The sequence below is a fragment of the Epinephelus lanceolatus genome, chromosome 20 (genome assembly GCF_041903045.1).
Source record: "Epinephelus lanceolatus isolate andai-2023 chromosome 20, ASM4190304v1, whole genome shotgun sequence".
Taxonomy (NCBI): domain Eukaryota; kingdom Metazoa; phylum Chordata; class Actinopteri; order Perciformes; family Serranidae; genus Epinephelus; species Epinephelus lanceolatus.
This window is the reverse complement of record NC_135753.1, coordinates 26,972,266-26,998,019: the sequence shown is the minus strand read 5'-3', so window position 1 is coordinate 26,998,019 and position 25,754 is coordinate 26,972,266. Positions and strand designations below refer to the sequence as shown.

Sequence of the window (25,754 nt, the reverse complement as noted above, 5' to 3'; positions counted from 1 at the left end):
TGTATGAGGACACCACCCTGATATTATATTCTTTCATGTATTCCCAACACCAGTAGTAACCACACATAATCTAAAATCAGCTTTTATTTTAAAGGATAATTAATTTATATTACAGCTTATCTTATTATTTGGAAAAGAAAACAAACTGTAAATGATTAACCAAACTGTTTTGCCTGTAACTTGTTAAGACTGTTTTCTTGGTTGACCTAGCCTCTATTTAATTGCATACATTATTCACAAAATTATGAGCACTGCTGTTTCCAGCTTTATTTCTAGAATAAAGTGGTACATATTGTGGCTAACCTGTTGTTTACAACCTGATGACTGTCTTGCCTTGTCAAGCCTTTTTTTTATGTAGCTGTTACCCAGATCTCAGCAATTACTTCAATAGAGTTGGGTACCCAACTCGGTACTTTTGAGGGTACCGACCAAACAACATTGGCACTACTGAGTACCGATTAACATTAAATCCATCACTGCCATTAACTTTGGTACCTGAGAGCACACCTGAGTGAGAATGCCAGGTCCAGAGAGAAAGCAGAAGCACCAAAAAGTGCCTCAAACCCAGGAAGCCACAAGCAAAAGATCATGCCTGGCATCCCGGCTTTAGGGCACTTTGCAGCAGAGACGACAGAGCTTCATGGAGCCACCATATTCAGAAAGGAGGTGGAAGCATTGCAAAGTGCCCAAAGCCGGAAAGCTGAAGGTGGACACTTGGCTGGCTTTCCAGCTTCGGGGCGCTTTGCAAAATGCCCCAAAGCCAGGAAGCCAGCCACAAGGCTCCATCGGCTATCCAGCACGCCAAAACTATGGCTGCAGCATCTATAGTTTTGGTCTATCTGGTCTGTTTTCTTTTTAAGCAAGTAGAAAGACAGGCTTTGTGTGATTGAACAGATTTGTTCACTGACTATCGTGATTAAAAGGTACCGGTAGCTATGACTTCACACAAAAGTCTTCAGCCTGGTGTTTGATCTTACTAAGATAGAGATACAAGCACACATGCCCCATGGCAGGTAAAACTAAACCCCAGTGTTCATACTCAGACATACAATACCTGCATTGCTGGGGGAAAAAAGTCATGATCATGACATGATCAGCCCACGTTGGTACTTGGTTTTCCTCTCTTTTCTTTTTCATCTTCTCTCTTTCTTGTGCGCACATGCTCATGCAGAGGGAGTGGATCAGGTGTGGGCCTCCCCTCGGCCATCAGCTCATGTGACTTTCATCAACAGTCTCTTCTTTCTGTCTTCCCTGCTTTCTCCCTCTACTCCCTCCTTTTCTTGTCCTCCAATTCTTGCCCCCTCTGACTCGTGGTTGACTTTTCACACTCATTAAAGTGACAGACAAGACAAGCTGAAGGGGGAGAGAGACGGGCAGAAATGAATGTCAGCTAAATTTGAACCATACCTAGGCTACATGAACCACAGCTGTACGTTTAGAAAAGAGGAACAGGGGTGACTGCTACTGTGTGTGGGGGAATTTTTAATATGCATAGGAGTGACGGAGGAGAGGAGAGTGACCTTTTTACCAGCTCCCATTCACACTCCCCCTCTCCCACTCATCTCATCTCAGTTGTTTTCATTCCTCTTCGCTGATTGAGGAAGGGGAGAGAAAGAATGAAAGAGCGAGGGAGAGTTACTTCTCAGCTAGAAGGTCATAGCTCTATTTGATAGCCTTTTGTCTCCTATCCAAAAACAGCACTGTTAATAGCTGCCCATAGGCCACTTTATAATGATTGGGCCTTATCTCTAGACACACACAGACAGTCACGTACAGACAGCACACAGTGTCTTTATGGTGGCAAGTGGAGAAATTTAGCTTAAACGGTGAAAGAACTATACGACTATGGCTGCCATTTATCCCATTTAAAGCTGTGATACATGGGCCACTTCTATGTTATCCTGCATTCTGTCCCACTATTAGCCCCCACATATTTATTGCCCGTGTCTTGTAAAACGTTGCCAGTGTTTTGTTTTATTGCCACTGGAAAACACCTCCGAACATTATCCAATGAGATTGCGTTGAATGAGATAGAAAGTTTGTGCTTTCCATTGAAAACTTAAACACATGAAAATGACAGAGAGCACTTTGTAGGGCTGGATCCTGGCTCTCTATCTGGGCTTGATTTCCTCGACAATTTGTGCACATTACCTGTAGGTATTCCTGCCTGCAATTTTATTCTACTCACTGATGCAGAAGGTCACATTATGAAAATCCCTCAATAGCAAATAAAATGCTCCCACTTTAACTTAAAAAAGCTTTGTATTTCACTTTTTTTTATTCTGTTTAGTTTGGGTATGTTCTTATTTTAGTGAAAGTTGTCTCAGAGGCTTTGCAGTTGGATAATGTGATGCTCTGTGGATCCCTAAAGTGGGATTTATACTTCTGCGTCAAATTAACTCTGTGCCTACACAGAGCCTACGCCGTAGCCTGTCGAGCTCCCCAGAAATGTAACTACATGCTGTGGCGATGCAGACCCCCTGGCTGTTTTTGTAAGCTGAAACCATTTCCCTCAGTGGAAATGAAGCTTTTTATTTACATTAATTTCACAGATAAGAAACAATAAATTGTGAAGACAGTTAAGCCTCCACAAAATAGTATTTTGAGTCATATTTGAGATTTATCCTGGCTTCATATGAGTAGAGGAAATCTCTGCTAGCTGCTAGGCTAATTTATACAATGTAAAATGCCATAGGCTTTTGCTAAAAATGTTAGCATGTTGTATTTGTGGGGAAAATGTGTTTAGTATAAGTCAGTTGTTTTGTCAGTGAACCTTGTGAGTTGTAATGGAGCCAAATTTTGTAACATTACCTTTGTTAAATGTTGCTGTTGTCCCTGGCTTCATATGAGCAGAGGAAATCTCTGCTAGCTGCTAGGCTAATTTACACAATGTAAAATGCCATAGGCTTGTGCTAAAAACATTAGCATGTTGTATTTGTGGGGAAAATGTGTCCAGATAAAGACAAGTGTTTGTCTGTGTGTTTTGAATCAACTAAACTTCACAACACTTCACAGAAACCTCCACCGCTGACTAGTGTTTTGAAGGTGTAACTGCAGAGTGACACGGCCATACCACCGCACAAGTATAAACGCTGGCAATGGCACCGGCCATGCGTGTAGGCTGTGACGTAGGCTCTGCATAGAGGTGACGCACAAGTATAAACCTGCCTTAAAGGGGATCTCCTTTTGTCTCCTCCACAGGGAGGTTGGAGAGCGCCCCTGTGTTCTGCCTCTGGAACTATTGGGGCTTAGTGCACATTAATACACAGGTTTAAGTTTTATGTCCATAAATATAATATACAGAGTATTTTCTGGCTTTATACTGTTTATGTATGTAGGATTGACTTGTTAAGCCAGTGCATGTTTATACTGTTTTATTTCCTTCAATTATTCTTAAGTTTAAATTTCAAATGCAGCTGTGTTGGTAGAAATAAGTACAGCAATAGCTGAAGAGCTGAAGGTGCACAGAGCGGTAACATTGTTTTTTTGTGTGTGCAGCTGTCTGATTAGCATTAATTATCCAGTGAAAAATGCTGAGGTGACAGCCAAGTAGACCTGCTCACTAAGAAATGTTAGGAACAGACTGATCACTTCTCTACAGGTGTTGGTTTGCTTTTATTTACCTCTGTGAGAGCAGTGCAGGTATGTGGCAGGGCAGGGACTGTGTGTGGGAGGAGTCAGGACCTAATTCATAATGCCAGGGTGAGGGGTGGACGTGGCTCTACAGTTGCCATAGAGATCTCTGGGGCTGTGGGTGCTGCTTTCAGTCTCCTATTCAGTCCTAGGAAGGAGGCGGTGACACGTGCATGACACATGCACGACATAGTGGAATCCTACACCTTGTGTGTTTTAATAGAAACACACAGCACACAGACGAAGCGCAAGGAGCACCAGCTGAAACTGCCGGCTCATCGGTTTTGGATATACTGAACTGTGGTCCATGCACATACCAAGGTAAAATACACAGCTACACACAAAACAAATAGGTTAGTAATTAGGTTACAGTTTATGGAATCAGCAGAACAGCAGCGCGTTCATAAAACACACATGCAGAACGGTCAGAAATAGCTGGCATGACAAATCCTATCCTTCTGATTTGAATGTTTATGAGTTAAAATTAAGTTTATAAGTTGGTCCAGAATCTGCATTGTTGCACTGTTCTTGGTGAGATGGCATTCGGGTAACTTTTTGAAGCATGGTCAGGAAGATAAATTTCCCCCAGCTGAGAAACAGCTTGGTTGCCTCCTTTAAATGTATAGTAGGAAAAGAAAATTACTGCTCGTCTCCAAATGTACTCGTCTAAGTGAATAATGTAACAGATGTTGTCCCAGTATAAGGCTTTTACCAGCTATGTGGCACAGGCAGTTATATTTGTATGTGTTAATATTTCCCATAATTCACACCTCTCTTAGTCTTGCAGTTCATATCGGCATGCCAAGTTTAATTCCTTGTATAGGCTTCTTTTTTCATCGTAGTTACATCGAATTATGTCAGCACCTTAAAATAAGACTCACTCTGTTGCACCTAGCTTACTTACAATGTTGTTAGAGTACTTATTTACATCGCCAGTACAGAATAATTTACCTCGCATCCGTCTGTAGATTTCATGTTTGTGTCAGGTTGAATTTACTTCATGATTTTCCGGCTTAAGCGAGTGAGGAAGCTTTCACCAAGTCAAATGTTACTGAGCTGGCAGATGTATGCTGTGCTAAAAACGTAATTCAACAAAAACTCAAAAACATCACAAGGACTTTCTCAGGTTGCCTTTTTTTAAGATTCCCTAAGTGTAGTAATTAGGACAGTGTCAACATTTCTTTCACCATGTTACAGCAGCTGTTTTATCTGTTCACAACACAGTGGTGTACAATGCTGTGTGTCACACAAAACAGACAGAGGTGTGGGTCTCCAAGTCACAAAAATCAAATTTTTATGTGACTGCAAAAGCCAGAAAATCTTTTGGCATCCATAATTATAGATAAAAACTGCAGAACAGAGTTTCCAACATTAGCTATGATGGCTTCAAATGTGCTCTCTGCTGTCTTGTAGTTTCAGCTCATCAAAATGCACAGCTGCATGTAATTGGACAAGTCAGTTAAACTCACTTATCTGGTAGAAATACTAGTACTATCACTTAGCAAATTCATGAATGTGCTCTTGAAAGTCAGGCAGTTCATCCCCGTAGACATCATTTATCGTAATGTATCAAGAGCACACCAGGTCCTTAGGCAAAGGATTTAACTGAAAACAATGTATGACAAAAGGTTATGCATAACTGAACAAATTTTACCTCAGCACAGAGCTGGCCTAACGGGTTTTCCATTTGTTTTTGCATCCAAGCGTTCCCAAGTTACCTCAGAAGGCGTTTAAGATACTTTACAGTCGAGGCATTATGTATCATCAATTAGCATAATGCTACTTTAGGTGCAGGGATTTGCATTTTTACACCTTGAGGATTTAAAACAGTTGCAGCAGTGGCAAACAAGGTGACAAAGCAGTCTGCTGTGGGGAGCAGAGCGGGGCTTTGAAGCGAGGCACCTTGCTGTAAAACAAAGCTGTAATTTAGAATTACGGGTCCGGAGGGTTTAATAGACCCTGCTCAAATTCCCAGCGTCACCTCGCTTTGCAAATCATAGGGGTGGATGAACCTGCTACTTTGTTGTTCACATGTATGAGGTTTATCTTGTCGCGAGGTAGAGCCAGGGAAATCTAGAGAGGAGTTGCTGACAGGAGGGAGAGCGATGAATGGAGGGAAGCATGGAGAGGTGGAGTGAATGGAGAGATTAGCAGAGCAGTGGGAAGAAAGTGGGATTGTACCTGGCTCGTGGTGTGATGTCACAGGTTTCACTTATTAACAGTTTCTGTGTGAACTTGCATCACATGGGGACTGTGCTGATGTGTTTTCATATACCGTACAGTGTGTCCCACAGATAGAGGAATCTCCTGCTGTGAGATCAATGAACTACTACAGCTAGTACTACATATGTATGTGTCAGGGGCTTGCTTTTGGCACTCAAGAGACTGTGCGTGTGTGAGCAAGGGAGAGAAGAAGAGAGACGAGGGAGAAAGCAAGGACATAAATGTGTGTACGAGAGGAAAGACGGAACGAGGGGAAGAAAGAGTGTGCATATTTTTGTGGCTGCTGTAAGCGTGCGTGAAAAAAAGGGGTGAGGGAGAGGGAGATGAATTGCATTGTGCTCTGTAGTGTTGGGGAGGAGAGGGGATTGAGGTTGGAGACTTGAGATAGCGACTGGGGATCAACTCATTCAGAGCTTCAAATGGCTTTGAGAAAACCAATCAAACCAGCATACACTCTCTCCACGTCTCGCTCACACACTCTCCCTCTCTGGGTCTCGTGCACGCATGCGCTCGGTCGTACATACACAGCATCTTCAGTAGGGTGGAGTTCACTGCACTATTGATCTGCCTCCGTGTGCCTGTGATTAACTTGAATGCAACACACAAACACGCGCACACGCACATACTTACACACAGTGATTGCTGGTTTTGAAATCACATCTATCTGGCTCACAGCGGGATGACTGATGTACAACTGTCAGCAAGCGACTTAAAGAGCTACTACATCAGCACACACATACATGCACACAGGACTGGGTTAAAAGTGACACATTCAGGGGTAATATACCATCTATACAGCCTGTATACGAAAACAGCTCCCAGCCATGTGTTGGCATGGGTGTTAACTGGCAAGAACATGAAACCCACCAGACTGTAGGCACACGCAATATCAATTAAGGCTGCGTGTAGACAGACAGAAGCACAAATTTAAAGGAACGTCACCCCCCACATTTTTAAATAACCATTTCAGTTACTCACCTTATGCTACGTTGAATTTATGAAGAAAACTTGCATGCCTCCACTGTGAACAAAGAATTCAAAAACAGAGACAAATCTTAATGAATTGAAATCATAGGGGTCCACATTTAAAAACAGCAAAACTATATCAAAACATCCCTTTGAAACCTCGTACTTGTGCAGTATAATCCAACTCTCATTAATCCAGTCATGTGCTCAGTACTTCCCAAACAGACCGCCCTTTCTGACTGACTCATCTATGGTCTCTTCTAAGCCAGACTCCATTGACAAAAACAGTAATTTTACCTCACTGAACACTGGAGCTGCTTGTCTACTGCTGCTTCAATCATTTCGTTAGTTTGAGTTATTGTGTGACTTTGGTGTTTTAAAGGGTTAATTTGGATTCACCAAAGTCCCACATTAACACAAATAAACTCCAGATAGAGGCAGTTGTAGAGCAGCAGCTCCTGTGTTCAGTGAGGTAAAATGATCGTTTTTGTCAATGGAGTCTGGCTTGCAGGAGAGCATACCAAGTTTCACTCTTGGTCAGGTCCCCATCAGAAAGGGCTGTCTGTCTGGGAAGTACTGATCATATGACTAGGTGAATGAGACTCAGGTTATACTGCACAAGTTGAATGAAAGTTCGCAAACCGATGTTTCGATATAGTTTTCCTGTTGTTAAACATGGTCGCCTTTGAGTTCAAGAATTTTCATAGATATGGGATTTTTGTTCACTCTAGTTATGTAAGACAAACAAAATTTGTTCAAAACTTTAACATAACAATGGGTGAGTGATACACAAATGGTCATTAGGGGTGGGGGTTAAAGTTATATATATATATATTTTTTTTTTAAATAAAAACAACAACACCAGGGTCTACATTGGGGTATCGATGAAGTCCAATTTGAATAAGGTGTCCATGAGTTTTAGTGCTTATCCCATGCTTAAACACTGTATAGCAGTTAGAGATGCACCGATCCAGCTTTTTCAGTTTCGATACCGATGCCGATGCTGTGGCTTTGGGTATCAGCCGATACCTGATACCAATCCGATACCATGGTTGACCTAAAAAGCTATATACCTTTACATGTAGAACAGAAAAGACTAGAGGCATCAGGCATTGATGACTACACAGTTCTTTCCTAAGATAAACTGAAACAAGATGAAACAGATTAATGCAATGATGAACTATTTATTTTTAACAAAAATAACAGCAGTTGAAATAGTGTGAAATGCCTCCACACAGCAGACTCTCTCCTTCGCTCCATGACATATGACGTAGCTCGCGTTGCAGTAGATTTAAAGGGAAAGGATCGCCTCAGGTGTAGGTTGCATTTTCCAGTACCCAATCCATCTCTTTTGATGATATCGTGGCCGATATTCGATCCAGATATTGGATCGGTGCATCCCTAATAGCAGTTTGTAACACCATGACTCTGAAAAGTAATCATGGCAATAGACATTTAATCCTCAGTCTCAATGATCGTGATGTTAAGCAGTAGAATTACATTTGCATTGCAATAATTTGCGCTGGCGGCATGATATTCCATTGTGCTACAGGCTGTTATTAGTTTGTATTGTTCTTCCTCTTCACATCTACAGTAGTCCACTCTACAGTGAAGACCACTGCAGTGTTTTCACATCAGGTACCAAAAATGCCATCACTTAAAATGTATATTTCACTGTAAAATCAGAGGATCCAGCCAGTAGATGTGTCATCTTCTTGTCAGCAGAGGACTGCTGTTACCAGCTACCTTGTGGAAAAACAAAACAAAAACTCTTTTGTTTTAAATTCTCATCTACTTTTCTGTCACTTTTCAAATGTGAACATTTCTTTGTTGAACCAGACAGGAAAACAACTCATCTGGGAATAACAAACACATTTCATGAAGGAATTCCACAAATATCTTCGTTAGACAGATTTACAGTTTGTAACCCAGTTTTCGGGTAGAGGAGTGCTTCAACGACTCTGGTTGTCAACCCCTCCCGCACCACACAGGGGTTAGGATTAAAGGGCTTTTTTTTATTTTTTTGCTCACACATTTAGAACACTTTGAACCAGTCGCTCTGCCTCACGCCTTTTCCCACCTGTCAATCACATTCATGTTAATGATCACACTTCATTTTTAACTGTCGCGGAGGTGTCTTCCAGCCCTAAGCTGTTTCCATGACCCGCGGCTGACAATGCTTTGCTTCTCCCAACCCGACACGTAAGCTGCGGTCCCAAAGCAACTTATTATTCACATCGAAATACTATACTGATGCTGTTGGGTGGCTTTAAAAGGTTACGTATTGTACACTGGGGAAGGATATCTATGGTTGTAATAGCTTTACCACCCCAACCTTATCCCACTAATGACCAATCAGATGGGAGAGGAAGAAACAGTGTTGGTATTTCTGAAGTAAAGACACTGTCATACCAAGGTGCCTCCCAGCAGAACCTCAGGTCTTTCCCTCTCCTGCTCTGTCTAACACACACCTGGTCTTTCTCTATCTCTTCAGGAGCTTCAGTTTGAACGCCTGACCAGGGAACTTGAGGCAGAGCGTCAGATTGTCGCCACCCAGCTGGAGAGATGCAAACTGGGATCAGAGGCAGGCAGCATGAGCAGCATCAGGTAACATGCAAACTCTGTTTTTCTGTCTGTGTGTGGTGGGGAGGGGATATCAGGTAACATACACTGTCCGTGTCTTTTGTGTATGGTGGTTGGGTTGTTGTGTGGAGAGGATATGTGCCTGTGTGTGTGTGTGTGTGTGTGTGTGTGTGTGTGTGTCCTTAAACACTGTCAGGTAACAGTGGGACTTTGGGGCTCACATTTACCCTGCCTTTATCAAACATATGCAAAAATGTGTACAGGGTAGGCTTGTATTTTTGTGAGTGTGCTCCCCGAAACGCACAAGTGTATGTGTTAACATAGAGCATGATGGAAGAGGCTGTGCGTCCTTCATGACACTAGTGCTGACTGCACCATTATGTGCCTTCACCCCACACACATGCACACACAACCTGGGTGTTTTCTCCTCGGATCTGTGGAGTGATGCTACTGGAAAAGAACAGTGTTCCCCCTGCTGTGGGGTGAATTTATCAGCTGGATGGATTAGGACAACCCTGAGGTTGCAGGCAAAATCACATACGGATAAACACACTTACACACACACTCATCCATGGTGTTAGATGGTGTAAAATAACACTGAGCTTGTGGCGAGCTTTACACTCAGCCTACTATACAGACACACGCATGACATAACGATGTGAGAATATGATAGCAGTCTTCACAAACACATACACCACTGACACATTATGATAGTCACTGAGGGCTCCATATAACAGACACGTCACCACAAGCCCTGGTAACACTGATGAGGGTGTGACAACACACACCTTCTCCCACACATATGTGTGCTCACAAAAACTCCACTTAGAGACTTCAGTTTGCAACAGAGTCTTGGGTCAAGTCTTGCTCTTCCTGGATCCCCTCTCATCATATTAAAGTATTAATTAGCATATTAGCCACAGCCCTGAAACCCTTCAAAATACTTAATTATGTTCTCCGTTTATACATCTGACCTTTCTGTTGCCAAAATTGTTTTCAGATGAGGGAAAGAGAGCTCTCAACAGAGCGAAGGAGCAAAGATGAAGGAAGGGTGGATGGAGGAGAGGAGGTGTATGCGACTAGCATGCTAATTTTGGATTTTATGCTAACAGCTCAAACCTTGAGCTTAATATCTGCCCCTCTCCTTGTGCGAAATCACTGTCCCTTCACGTTCTCCTTCACACAAGCTTTGCCGCCCTGTAAATAAAAATCCTGAGGAAAAGTAAAGTTTGGAAAGTTTCTGGAAGGGGGATGTGTTGTATGTGTGTGTATGCGTACGTTTGTGTGTGTGTGTAGGTTTTTGTGTTTGCATGAATTTTGCTGTGATGTCAAAGAGTCGGGTTCATATAAATTCAGCATCCCTCTGACTCCCTCAGGCAGCTTATTGCATAAGTACACAACCCTGAGGGGGGGCAGGGAAAAGGAGCACACCGGGAAAAAAAAGACACTTTTGAACCTTCCCAGTTCATACTCTGTGCTCCAGATGAGTCTCAGATGAGACTTTTTGGGAAAGTTTAAAGGCTTCCTTCTTGGGCTTGTGTTGAAGTTCCATAATTTGTTAATATACTGGGATAGTGATTTAAAAATAACGTGAGCACCAACATCAAAGACAAAGTAATCAGGTTTTTTGGCACATACAGTATAGTGTGTCAATATCGGTGAAGTCAGCTCAGTGATATGATAAAAATACATACTCTAACTCAACTCTACATCGTTTTCTTAATTTGGGTTTGTGTCAGATTACATTTATTATGCGTTGCATTTGTGTTGCTTGTGCAGTCCCCAACGTCATGTGAAACTATTCTTACTTGCATGATACTTAAAGCAAAAACTTGATCAACTGTTGTTTAAAAAAAAGAAAGGAAAATATTAGACCAGCTGGCAGTTGTCATCTTATTCATATGTCTGCTAGTGAGCCATATATATTTACCCATTGTGATTTTGGATATATGCTGGTGTCTGCTGTTTCAGGTACCCAGACTTGATGTATACTCACCATGCACTTTATTAGAGCCGCCTTAATTCTTTGTGGCATAGATTCAGCAAAGTGCTGGAAACATTCCTCAGAGATTTTGGTCCATATTGACATGATGACATCACACAGTTGCTGCAGATTTGTCGGCTGAACATCCATGATGTGAATCTCCCGTTCCACCACATCCCAAAGGTGCTCTATTGGATTGAGATCTGGTGACTGTGGAAGCCACTGGAGTACAGTGAACTCATTGTCATGTTGAAGAAACCAGTTTGAGATGATTTGAGCTTTGTGACATGGTGTGTTATCCTGCTGGAAGTAGCCATCAGAAGATGGGTACACTGTGGTCATAAAGGGATGGACACGGTCAGCAACAATACTCAGGTAGGCTGTGGTGTTTAAACCATGCTCAGTTGGTACTAAGGGGCCCAAAGTGTGCCAAGAAAATATCCCCCACACCATTACATCACCACCAGCAGCCTGAACCGTTGATACAAGGCAGGATGGATCCATGCTTTCATGTTGTTTACACCAAATTCTGACCCTACCATCTGAATGTGGCAGCAGAAATCCAGACTCATCAGCCCAGGCAACGTTTCTCCAATCTTCTATTGTCCAGTTTTGGTGAGCCTGTGTGAACTGTAGCCTCAGTTTCCTGTTGTTAGCTGACAGGAGTGGCACCTGGTGTGGTCTTCTGCTGCTGTAGCCCATCTGCTTCAAGGTTGGACGTGTTGTTGCTTCAGAGATGGTCTTCTGCAGACCTTAGTTGTAACCAGTGGTTATTTGAGTTACTGTTGCCTTTCTATCATCTTGAACCAGTCTGGCCATTCTCCAAGGCATTTTTGCCTGGAAAACTGCCACTCACTGGATATTGTTCTCTCTTTTTCGAACCATCCTCTGTAAACCCTAGAGATCTATGTAGATCAGTAGCTTCTGAAATACTCAGACCAGCCTGTCTGGCACCAACAGCCATGCCACGTTCAAAGTCACTTAAATCATCTTTCTTCCCCATTCTGATGCTTGATTTGAACATTAGTCTTGACCATGTCTACATGCCTAAATACATTGAGTTGCTGCCACATGATTGGCTGATTAGCTATTCAACAAGCAGTCGAACAGGTGTACCTAATAAAGTGGCTGGTGACTGTATGTCGTTATAGTTGGTGTGCATTTGTCAACAAGACTGTTTTGGTGTAATCCGCATTTTTAGTTTTTAAACGTAAACCAAGGAAATAGTTTGCTTTAAACAAACCAGATAAGACTCAAAAAGTCAAGAGTTCGAGTCAGTGTAATCACGCAGAATCAGCCTTCCATATGTTTATGTATTCACATTGATTTTTCTAAGGTTTCAGCTCATCTTTCACACTTACTCTTGACTCTTTGATTTGTTTGGCTTATTAGGCCAATGGCAAGCCGTCATAATTCACATATATTATTCCTGTGATTTTGGACAGGTCAGTCAATATTTTTTAAATGAGGCAGCTAAGGAAGCAAAGAACTGAGACCCTGTCTTGATAGAGCCATAGATAGCTTATCTGGACCCACTTGAATATGTTTTCAGCAAGTTTTATCTCTTGGAGGAGCTTAATATTCACTTGAGCTCAACATGTGGCCTGTCCTTTTCTTATATACACCATAATTTGTGTTAATTCTCCTGATTGGCAACATCATCTGAACTCTTAACATCCTCAGCATATGTTAAAAGTCTGTGGAAGAAACACTTCACTGTGGTTTTATCTGAACTTGTGCATCTGTTTGGGTGCATTTGCTTTAAGCTTGTGTGAATGTCTGCTTGTGCATCGTGCCAGCAATAGCCTGTCTGCTGTCAAGTCTGCTGTCTCATGGTTGCATCATCTTACGATTATCACATCAGATATAGAGGATTGGCTTAGCTAAGCTTTTGTCTGCTGACAGCTCTCTATATGCCATGGAGTCCACATCCATCCCCGTGCGAGCGCAAATTTGTCAATGCGTGTCAACCAAAACGTGTGATGTGCATTTGTCTTCCTTTTTGTGCTCATGCATACGCACATGTGACAGCTCACCTCTGAGTTTGCCCATTTTTATTTTCCATTTCATCTTGATTGACACTATCCTTTATGCATATTCCAACAGGGCCTGATTTTTTTTTTGCAAGCCTAAGTATAGATATTAGTGTCTGCAATATAACTATGAATGATCAGAGAGAGTCTGATGCTATTCAAAGAGACAGTGCTAACCTTTCCCGTGGTCTCCAACATCACCACTCATTTTCCTCTCCTTCATCAGTGTCTCGGTGACAGGCAGCGGCTAAATATAGAGGGTGGTGGCCGACTCTGAGAGAATAGGTGTTATAATAAAGCACAAGGTAAAAGTGAAGGAAGGCGGACACAATAGTTGGGAGGAAAAAGGGAGAAAGTTAAATATACAGACAAACACTGGGGGTCTTTTATATGCTCTATATAGCATTTTTTGACGTTCCATGAAAAAGCTTACTATCTTTCTAAAGTTATGTTTCTTCTTTCATGACAGTCTATATTCTCTCTGACTATGTTTCCTGTGGGCTTTAAGCTGCAGCCACCGTATTCACTCAGCAATGGGTCCATTATTCTGTTAGAAGCCTGTCAGGCTGAAAGCCAACTTACGAGCACAAGCTACCTGGTACCCTGTAGTTTTGTGGGTGCCTGTGTGTGTATTATTATTCCAGATGTGTGGGTTTTCATGCACCCTCTGTTTGTGGGTTTGTGCCGCACATGCTTGGAGCGAATGCTGTGTTTGTGTGTCTATGTGTGTTCTTGGCATCCGCTGCGAGCCTGCGTGTCCTTAGTTGCGTTCCGCTCGATAAAGCAATTCAGGCATCTCCACGGACTCCTCCTCAGAGCTGAGGACCCTAAAAAAAAGTGCCTGACTGTGGTGCAGAAAACCCAGGGCATTACTGACTAACATCTGTTCACACTGTGAACCGTTGGCATGCGACACAACACTTTACAGGAAGGAAGCACGCACACTGGCGCACGTACACATTCACATGCAAACACGTAGTCTCCAAACACCACGCCGAGACTCATTTATCATTTTTCTAACATTAGTGGTAAGTGGCAGCCAGTGGGAAACATTTGCTCCTGCTGTCTTTTCTGCCTGACTGGCTGTGCAGCTCAACCCTTCGGTGCACTTTTAAAGGGGTATACCATTGAATTTATGCTTGATGTATTTCAGTTAGTATTCATCTATTTTTCAACATTACGAAGATGCCAAAACGACCAATACAGCACTAAATGATGTACAGCGAAGAGCAGGAACTGACATGAAAAAGTAGAGCGAGGTCAGTTTCCTGTCTTGACGGTCTGGTTGGTGTACAGGCTGAAACTGGTTTGATTTAATGCAAATTGGCTGAACCAGCGCTTGTCATTATGGTACGTTCAGGCATATTAAAAAGAAGCCTACATCAGCAACCTGTTTTGCCTGTGTCATGGCGCTAAATTCAACAACATTGCATTAGTAATGAGTCATATGACAACATGATTAACATAACATGATGTTTGTTTATAAACGGACTAATGGAGCCACTAGTGTCCAACAGGTTGTGTGCAATTTACTGCCAAGCCGAGCAGCTGCAACATGCCAGAGAGCAAATTTCAGTGGAAGTAGGTGGAGGGAAGAGTTTTTTGTTTGGTAGAAAGTTTGTGTTTTTTGGGGTGACGAGTAGGGTTGTCATGAGAAGGGATACTTTGGTACCAAGTCGATGCCAACACGCAAAAAATACATCAGTACCTGTTTTTTTTTTTTCCGGCTCCATAAGTACCGGGTACAACTTTGCCCTCAGCGGGCCATGTCGATTCCTGTTGGAACTGTAGGGGGCAGTATACGCGCGTCAGTTGGTGCCGAGGACGAGCGCCGAAGAAGAACGCCTGTTCTCCATCGTCTTGTCTTTTACAAGTGCTGCTGGAACCACAACACCTCGGCTTGTGGAAAAGTCAGTTAGTAGGAGTCGTGTGTGGAGAGGGTCGGCCTCATTTACACGCGCTGGCAAACGGTCGCTGCTGTTTACTCGCGTTTTCATTTCGGCGAGCATGTAAAAAAAAAAAAAAAAAAAAAAAAAGGTTAGAGCATTCACGCTGCATCCTTTCTACGTGCTGCTCGAGTCACGTATCTTTCGTGAGCAAGCTCGAAAATAGAAAAGACGCCGATTTTTTGCGCGAGTTGTGAGCAAATGGTCGCGGTATTCAACAAAAAACATGAGTTTGCGTGTGTTGTGACCTCTCCCGGCCACCGTAGACATCTCCCCCTTGACCAAGCGAGACCTGACCGTTACATATTTCATGTACTTACCCATTTGTTGAGCTGAATATTAATTCTCCAAGCGTTGGAATAATCACTGACGCGCAAACCTGTCCACCCTGGGCTTTGGGTCCAAACTCACTTCTTCTTCTTTGGGGTTTATTGGAGATTTGCAAACACGGTGCACTACCACAGCCAACTGTTCAGGTGTGGTTTGTATTTTGACGGGAGAGCAGCGGCTGTTGGGCGACGCGTCTGTGTGGTTTTGGTGTGAATACACGGGTGCTGCCACATCGCTTGTGGTGTAAATGAGGCCTAAAGTAGTGAATTTAGAAATACATGAGTTCTGTTTTCTGATTTTTATCGTGGTATTGAATGAGTATCGAGAATTGTGGAAATTCACTGGTAATTGGTATCGACTACTGAAATTCTGGTATCGTGACAAGCCTAGTGACGAGACATGACAGAGTCTCTCTCAACCCAAGTATGGCACCATTTTGGATTTGAAGCTGACAAAAGAGATGCCCTGACTGGCCACCAGTGACATCAGATGCCCTTTTTCTATTTATTCCTGTTGCTTGCTTTGAAAGTGCCGCAATGGACGAGGAACGGCTGATTCATGAAGTTGAGCTAAGGAACTTTCAATATGAAACCTCCTCATTTCACTGCAAAACCTAAATAAGGTGGCAGCTGGCTAGAGGGAAATAATCAGGGAGCTGAAAGTTTCTGGTAAATGACCATCACTAATAACAACCTGGGCTGCTTGCTGTCAGCTATATTGAGTGTCATTTCCAGGAAACATCACAGTATAATGTTTAAAAAGTGCAAACAAAGAGGGAAACAAGCAGGATCCTTACCCATCTTTGAAATGGCTATGTCTCCAGTTTGACATCAAGCTCGAAATTATTTGACCATGTTTCCAAAGGAAAGTTGGACTGTACAAGGCCAAGGCCAAAACACTGGAATTATTCTTAAACTGATTTGCTCCAGCTCTAAAAAAGCCCCATTCAGTGGCTGCTCTCATCTCTTCCATTACATCCTACTCCAGTAAAACATTTGTTCTGAACTTTGTGCTGGCATTTCAGCGTTTGCATCACATCTGTTTTTCAGGAACAATGAAATAAATCATCCATAAGTGCAGAATCTTAATGCAGAAAATTATCTCAATGACCAGCAGATTGCAGAACGGGTGGTTCGCATGTGCCTCACTAGTGTTTTTTTTTTTGCAGTTCAGTGAGATGTAAGGCAGATAAATGTACAATTCCTTGACAGATTCAGATCATTAAAGGTCCCCCGGCTGTCGTCTGCCTCGCAGTGACCTTGCCGGGCATTCTGGGGCATATTATTGGTGCATTAAAGCACTGCCTGTTAACTGTTGAGGAAATAATGTGAAGCTGGCTACTAAGCTAATCGTGACTCAGGGCAATACTGTAGATTATCAAGGCCGTATATGAGATGTCACGTAAGCTTATGGATTCACAGGCTAAATGTAATCGTGTTGTTGTCATATTCCGCTGGCTGCCAGCAAATATATAGTACCAGCTTGGTGCCTCGTGGCTAGTGTTATGGAGAATTTATGCATATATGATGTGATAGATGATACAATGTAGATATTGCAGCAATCAGTTATGCTTTAGAACAAATAATGCACAGTGAGGAAGAGACAGCGTGCAGTTGTTTTAAAGCCATGTCATTAAAGAAAAAGGGAGTAGCAGCAAGTCCATTATGATCCGCCAATTATTTTAAAGCAGAAAGGTCATGTCAGATAATAGGAATCCAAGCCGAGGCAGGCAGCCCCTCAGTTGGTATGCAGATGACAAGCGAAGTTGAGCGAAACAAATGTGACCTCTAAATGAGTGTTTTGTTGTGCTTAATGGAATTGTTAGCGTTTAGTGGAGAGAGATGAGAGTATCAATGCTGGGGGCGGGAGGAACGCAACGCAGAAAGAGAGAGTGAGGGAAGGGACGGACACAGAGAGAGAGGGAGAGAGAGAGAGAGGAGGAAAGAGACAAAAGGGATAGATGGGCTAATAAATAGCTTTCATTACCCTGTGGCAGCCACAGAATAGGTTCATTGATTTATTATTTTTCATTTTTTTCCCCTGTTATCTCTCTCTCTGTCTTTCGCTTGTTCTCATTGTCTCATTTTCTCTCACGTTTGCCTTTCTCTTGCTCTACACGTCGGTCTCACTCTCCTCTCCTCGTGTTTTACAAATACTATTTAACTTCACTGTATTATCACGGCGCTACTAAACTGAACTCTGTGTGTGTATCCACTTAAGTGCAGTACAGTACATCGACTGGATCGAGCATCGAGCAGTGTGTGTGTGTGTGTGCTTGGTGCTAGTTTTGATGAGCTCTGCTGACCAGACATTCCCCTCGGCCAGATCATTTATGTGTCCTGCTGTCACGTATTTATGATGTGCACAGGTTGAAGCATGTGGATTATGTTTGTTTTGTAAACAGGCACATCCTTGCTTCAGGCGTCGCAGGTTTTTTTCCTACTGCTGTTTATTCAACTAAGAATTGCAAAGCAGAGAACAAAATGACAAATTCACGTCATAAAAGTTCACTAAAATTCAAATTAGTGCACTCGCATAGAAAGAAATATATGCAGTATGGCTGAACCTGGCTCCACTGTGCAACATAAATGCATGCATGTGCATAAACATGGGCATCTGCACCAATATATTCATGCACACACCTGTAATAATACATGCACAAGAGCGCCAGATGCTGTGATGTCCTGACAGATAAATCCTCCTCTAATATCCAGTGGTCGTGGAAGCTCCCATGTGTACAGTATGTGTGTCAGAATTGTTTTTAACTAGCTGTTAGTGTGCCCAACCAGTGACTACCATCAAGTCAACATATTGAACAGATACACAGATTGAGAGACAGAAGTGTGTATGTGTGTGAGTGAAAGTGCGAGTGAGTGAGATGGAGTCAGAGTGAGGTGTAAAGTTCATGTCCTGAGGCAGTAACAGCTTTCTGTTTGTTGTTCAGACTTCACATCTGCCCAAAGACCCCTGGGGTAGGTCAGAGAGAGGTGAAGCCAGAGTGTCCAAGTGTGTGCGTGTGTGTGTGTGTGTGTGCGCGCGCTGAGAGAGAGAGAGAGAAAGAGAGAGAGAACAAAAGCAGTGAGTCACCACACACTCATGCTCGCCCTGCTGCGTGTTGGTGCCCAGTCCCAGAGCCCATATAGGACTATTTATTCTAATCAAGCTGTGACATTTAGTTCCACACCAGCAGGGACCAGTTTCGCTCTTTGTGCCGTGTGTACGAGCACACCCACACACATACCCACACATTTCCTCACCCTGCACCCAAGACTTCTCTCAGGGGGCAAACACACTTACTAGACTATAAAGTTGTCCTACCCTGAGGAGGAGACATCCACACCACTGTTAGGAGCTTAGTCTTCAAACACTGTAGAGTTGATCACAGCAGCTAATAGACCCCAGACACATGGTGAGCGCCAGAAATATTCTGATGAACTTCACTGCGTGTCCGTCACTGAATTACTTTTTGTCTGACTTTCTATAACTTCTTTCGTCTTTTGTTCACTTCTCTTCTGCCATTCTGTTTCATCAGTGTTCTAACATCTATATTACTTAGCTTCTTATCTTGCCTCCAAAACCAGTTTGACATCTGTTTTTAACAGGACTAAAACCCCTTTTCTGCCAAAATTAGCTCACGTACGTGGGTGTTTTAAACACGGGTAGACCAACTAAGAATAGGCAAAAGGTTCTTGGGTGGAGACGGGTGGTATTTTGTGGTGGCACATTCCTGTATCTTGCTGCAAGTGGCTAAGTGAGCTACATACTAACATCAGGATGCTAACATGCTGACAATAACAATACTAAATGGACTGCCCTTGTATTGCACTTTTCTGGTCTTCCAACCACTCAAAGCGCTTTTAATTACACGTCACATTCACCCATCCACACACACAGTGGTCAAGGCTACCATACATGTTGCCACCTGCTACTCAGTAACCATTTACACACACTCACACTGATGGAACAGCCATTGGGAGCAACTTGGAGTTCAGTATCTTGCCCAAGGATGCTGCCCAGGGATACTTTGACATGCGGTAATGAGGAGCTGGGGATCGAACTGCCGAGCTTCTGATTAGTGGACAGTCTGTTCTACATCTCAGCCACAGCCACCTCAATTTCAATGTTAACATGCTAATGTTTAGCAGGTACACTGTTTACCATATTGACCATTTTAGTTTAGTGCGTTAGCCTGCTAATATTTTTTAATTAGTGCTAAATACAAGGCACAGATAAACCAGACACTACAAAACATTGAAAAGACATTTAAAAGACGTCCAACACCATCATCATCGTCAACTCTATGTTTACTGTCGACCTGGTTTGCTGCTTCCTGTTTAGCTATTGGTTGATGAAAATGTTCATGTATTAGGCTACATGCACTAGGTTGTGTGACCTACTTCCGATTTTAAACATTATTGCTTGTTCGTTTCCGGTCCCAGTGTTGTTTCTCGTTTGAGCTTGTTTATCGTGAACGTGCCAGTGACTGAATGAAACAGTGAGTTTATATATAATGAGTGTGCACAAAAAAGTTAAAATGGTTAATTTTCAGAAGCAGGAGAAGCACTACTCTACTACTACTCTCTGTTCTGAGCACTGCTGTGTGCTATAAACATTATAAAAATAGCATGCTTGGCTAACAACCGCTGCGTGTGGAGGCTGCAAATTTGGATAAATTGTCCAATATGAGATAAGTTGTGCTGAGGTAAAAATATGAGCCAGCTTATTGTTTGCTTCTACAGCTGACATATTGGAATAGACTTCATGTGACGAATATTTTTTATGTTATTTGAAGATTTATATTTGTCGCAAATTCGCTACATTCGGCCATTGGACACTGAATAAAATAACAGATGCAATCAAAAGTCTCGTTGGCATTATATCTGTATTACTCACGTCAACACATCCATCCTACTGTATTAACATCTAGTTAGCGCTAGCTACACAGTGGCTAACAACAAGACTAACGTCGTTAACCCCACGTAGGATGAAATATATTGCCAGAATGATATATAGCCTATGCTGACTAAAAAATATGCTGTAGCTAACTAATTAACACCAGATAAAGCACAGTTTACACACAGATGGCTAATTAGTGACCACAATAAGGCTAGTAGTACAGTACTGTGTTTCCCGATATCTAGTTAGCATTAGTAGCTACTTAGCTAGTTAACGTTAGTCAGTCAGTGTTTTCTTACCTTCGTAGTTGTGAACATAGGACGTGGCATATAATTTAAAGCATTTGTCCAGTTTGCTGGTTGGGGCTTTAGTGGTTTGGCAAATCCTATGAACATCAGAACATCAGTGTTCATCTTGGGGAGCTCCTGCAAACATCGGGTGTAGAAAAGCGGTATTGCTAGTACAGTACCCTGGCAAAGCAAAACACCGGAAACTGACAAGCTGTATTTGAAGAATGCGGAAGTGTTGTGTGCATAGAGTGTATTGAACTTCAGTATTTGCACAAGCCAAGACTAAAAACTTAACATAATATTAATCCCGTTTGATTTAATTGGAACATCATTACAAATAATCCTGACTTAAGACAGCTTGAACTAAGCTTTATGCCCACCATACACCAAACAATTGCCATCATGGCATCACCCAACAACTTGGGATTTTATTTTGACATTTTCAATCTGTCTGCGATGGTGAAATCGCAAGGAAACTACTTTACCATAAGGCTGGCATAAGGCTGATGGGAATGTCATTGCCTTTCCTGTTAAGTCAGGGGATGACCCAAAAGGCTTCATTCATTGGGGACACTGAATGTTTGTATAATGAAATAGTTCTTGAGATATTGCCCCATCGCTAGTGTGATTACTAAAAATTAAAACCACAACTTCTTTTCCATTTTCTGTTCAAAGTTTGTTCTGTACTTAAAGTTGGCCTCTATGTGCTTTTAATGACCCAATTAGTGTTATTTACTTTTTTCTCACTGTATAAACTCTATATTATTGCGTCACATTAGTTTGAAATTTACAGACACACGTTACACACATTGGTGATTTCTGTTTTAATGTTAGATTTAATTTATTGGACAGCTCCATCACGTTCAGACAGCTTTTATACTTCATCATGCAGTTATCATTTTACAGCATTACCCATGCTCTCTTTCTGTCTCTGACCACCCTCCTGTTTTTGCCACGGCTAAAATACTATCCAATTACATTCCTTTATCTCACTATACCCCACTCTCGTCTCCTGCGTTGGGTGATAATAGAGGGATCCATCACACCATTAGCTGCAGGCGGTTTTATAAGCTCAGCAAAATGCTGCGTAGAGAAAACTCAAATTATAGGCCCGCTGCATTATACCTTAAAATACACCTTGTGTTTGGGCCTGTGTATGTGTGTGTCTGTGTGAGTGATGATGATACCGCGAGTCATGCTCCCCCCCTCCCTAATGACTGATGATGCATTTCCAAGAGGAGAAGAGAAAAATGGTGGCAGGTGGCGACATCTCTCACACTGCTGTCATCCCCACTGTCTATCTTTCTGTCTGCCTCTCTCTGTGTTGTTTCATCTCTCCCTCTATCTATCTGTCTTTGCTCTTAAATTACACCTTGGCTTTTTGCATTTTAGTGAGAGCATATGTCTTTCTTCACATGAAACATTTTCCCATATATGAAGAAACCCTATCTTTGGCTTTGTGTTGGCTTTAAATGACTTGATAGCTTTGCTCAGCAGCCAGGTTAGCTGTTATGTAAATTGTTCAGTTCAGTGTCCAACATAACATTTTCCCCCTACGGGCATACCGAGCCAGTAGATCAGAGATTTTTCTGGTCCCTTGTACATTTCACAGATCTGGCAGCCAGAAAATGAAAATAACTCTAACATACTAACATAACAACTTCTTTCCATAATTTTGGTGATTTATTATACATGATAGGAAAACAGTGAAGTTCCTACTACAGTACATCTGGTTGTTTTTCTTTAGTTACTGATAATATATAAAACTGTACAGATCCTACCACAAGTGCTGTTTTCCACGTTTCTGTTTCATTATAAATGCCATTTATATTTATTCTAAACAGAAAAAGGTTAAGAAGTGTGTGCTCAGTTGTAAATAATAAATAAAAATAAAAGCCTTGTGTTAACGAGGGATTCTCTCCACAGAAACGCTGGAGGGCTTTTATTTTAAAGGGAAAAAGAAGTGTTGAGTTAGAAATATATTTTCATGTCTGTTACATACACACACATAGACATTGAAGCTGTAGTGAAAGGTGAAATTTTGCCATGAGACAATGGAGTCGAAGTGCTGCTGTGTCTCTGTGGTGATCACATACAGGTGTACTGTGCTTTTTCCATCTTGTGAAGTGAACATTGCATGGGTGGAATATAGCCTCAGTAATTCTCTAGATTATTTTTATCTATCCATCTGAGCCCTTCACAAGTGTAATGTTTCTAGTATGATGACAGCATTACCATTTTTTCGAGTACTGGTAACAAAGGAGCTAAGTCCCTAGCGGACAAAGAGGGCATGTGTTTTGCTATTCTCAGGTGTATTTTAGCAAATCGGGATGGATTCCATCTGTCTTGGAAACAATGACATCGCTCACATCCCAGACTCTGATTCGCTGTCACTGTCCTAGAAGGGCTAGTGACTGGCCAATCACCTTGCTCAGCATGAACTCTTACTGCCCCTGGGCTGTTATGTTGTACCCTGGATGTTCAGACTAGGGGTGTGCCATAGCATCTTGTTCATGTTAATACCAGTATTATTTTTAATATCATATGAAAAATTTTTATCGTGATACTCATGATATTTTGACTTGCTGACACATTGACATTATACTGTTACCCACGGCAACAACAAGCATGGCTGAAAGCGAAATTATTACCAACTCCACAGCGGTTCCAGAAAGAGCAGCAGCTTCAGTAGTGTGGAATAAACGGTGGCGTCTTGAATGTTTTATGAACAGCCCTGGACTTCTCAGACTCATTTAGTGACTTACTGCTCAGAGGGAACTCATTCAGCGGCTCCTCTGGCAGCAGCACAGCGTCTCTCCCTCTCCTCTCTCGCCGTGTGCACACAGGAGTCTCGGTTATCAAGTGATTTTGTCATAAACCTTAGGTAATGCAAACCTACGTGACGCTCGCAGCTTGACAAAAAACTCCATATATGTGAATGTGTGATAGTTGTGGTATCATAACAGCCTGTCACAGGTTACAGCGTGATGATTAGAGGAGAAATGGCAATTCTGTTCCTCTTTCAATTCTTTTCCTTTTTTGTCATATTGTTAAGAATATTGTTAGCACAAAAATACCCTGAAATATAGTGATATTAATATAGGGCCATATCGCCCACCCATAGTTCAGATATAATAAAATTAAAATCTAATTTTTGTATCAATGTTGCTAATTGAAAAATGCATCTATCTCTCAGCATCCTCAACAAGACAGTCAAAGGTCAGAGTCAGCTAAACAACAACACTCAAGCATACGCAGGGATTTAGTGATTGATTGCTGCCCAGGGACACTTAAGTACAGCCGATGTATGCCAAGTATACTAAGAGCTTAAATCTAGCTTGTCCAGTCGATAGCTGATCTCTTGAAAAGTAGCCAGAAACAGTGGATGCTCTGCCACTCCTGAGTGTCTCCTGTAGAGACACACTCTGCTAAAATGTGAAACCAACTGGGATGCTACTTGTATTTGCACGTCTCACTTGTTTAATTTTAATGGGTGGCTGCACGTGCTTGATTTGGGGGGATTTTCTTCATTGTGTTGAACACAGCCTGCTATTTTCTTTTATTGGTTTGGCCTGAGCCATCATTACACCTCAGTTCATTTATTGTGAGGGAAGGGTATTATTTTGCTGCTATTTTGATAATAGTATTTTGAGTTGTTTACAGTGTGTGTGATTGTGTAAGTGAGGGGTTTTCTTCTTTAAATATTTTATTATTTTGCATAGACAGATATAGACTGTGACCTCAATTAAGCTTTCCTTGGTTTCTATATTGTCCTCCAACATCTTTATACGTTATACCCTGTTAGCAATAACCAAGCTTGATCTGAGATTATGTTGTTTCTGTCTAACATGGGTTATCATTTCCTCCTGTTTTGAAATGATGTCCCTCTGTCATCCAGCTGTAGATGTAAAGGTGGATAGATAGGCCCTGTTTACTCCTCTAGGAGTCAGCAGCTGGCGACTCCATGTCAGTGGCAAGGAGACAGAGGACTGCAGGGCCAACAGGAGCAGCGTGTGTGCGTGTGTACATGCGTGCGTGCGTGCGTGCATGTGCGTGTGTATATCTATGCACCCGTGTGCATGTGTGTGTCCCCATGCTGAGGGGAATCGAGGGTGTTTGGTTCATTAAACATGCAAATGCATGCTTATCTTCCCCCAACACCAGATAGTGGTGAGAATAGATAAGAACCAACCAAATGATGCCAGAGAGGCAGACCGAGAGAGAAAAACAGAGAGAGAGCGTGATAGAAAGAAACTGAGAGAGAAACACTGAGACAAAACACAGACAGAGAGAGATTTGAAAAAAAAAGACAGAGCAAGAAAGAGACTGATTCCAAAAAGCAAGGTGTGGAAAAGGAACAGAGGGAAGCAGGCAAGAAGCACAGTGAGACAGAAGAGAAATGAGCTTATTAACAAATGCTGTGGAAGGTAATGTCTCCCCAGAGCTTATATAATAGAACACCTGATGGCTATTTGAACACATGTGTTATAAGTATTTCTTTGTTTTTGACATTAATAGCTGTAATGGTCCCCCGTGATAATATTTTGGGGTGTGTGTGGTGGGTTTATCTTTGTCACTCATCTATCAGTTTTTCATCAGACAGCTCTGATCACTTTTTTTTAAAGATATTTTTTTGGGCATTTTTTGCCTTTAATTGACAGGACAGTGAAGCGTGAAGGGGGGCAGAGAGAGAGGGACAGACATGCAGCAAAGGGCCACAGGCTGGACTCGAACCCGGGCCGCTGAGGCAACAGCCTTGTACATGGGGCGCCTGCTCTATCACTAAGCCACTGACGCCCCAGCTCTGATCACTTTTAAACGAAATGTTGAAATGTGATGCATCTCGCTGCTGCTCTTGGCATTGTCTAAA

At 42.2% G+C, this 25,754-nt stretch overlaps 1 protein-coding gene across 2 annotated transcripts in view; it reads left to right on the top strand.

The window, feature by feature from the left end:
- ctnnd2a (catenin (cadherin-associated protein), delta 2a) overlaps window positions 1-25,754 on the top strand; it is a 374,464-nt gene that overhangs the window by 108,584 nt on the left and 240,126 nt on the right. For both annotated transcript variants that reach the window (XM_078162769.1, XM_078162768.1), the window contains exon 3: window positions 9,317-9,429. In XM_078162769.1, the coding sequence (XP_078018895.1) occupies window positions 9,317-9,429 (113 nt within the window). The remainder of the gene's footprint in view (window positions 1-9,316; window positions 9,430-25,754) is intronic.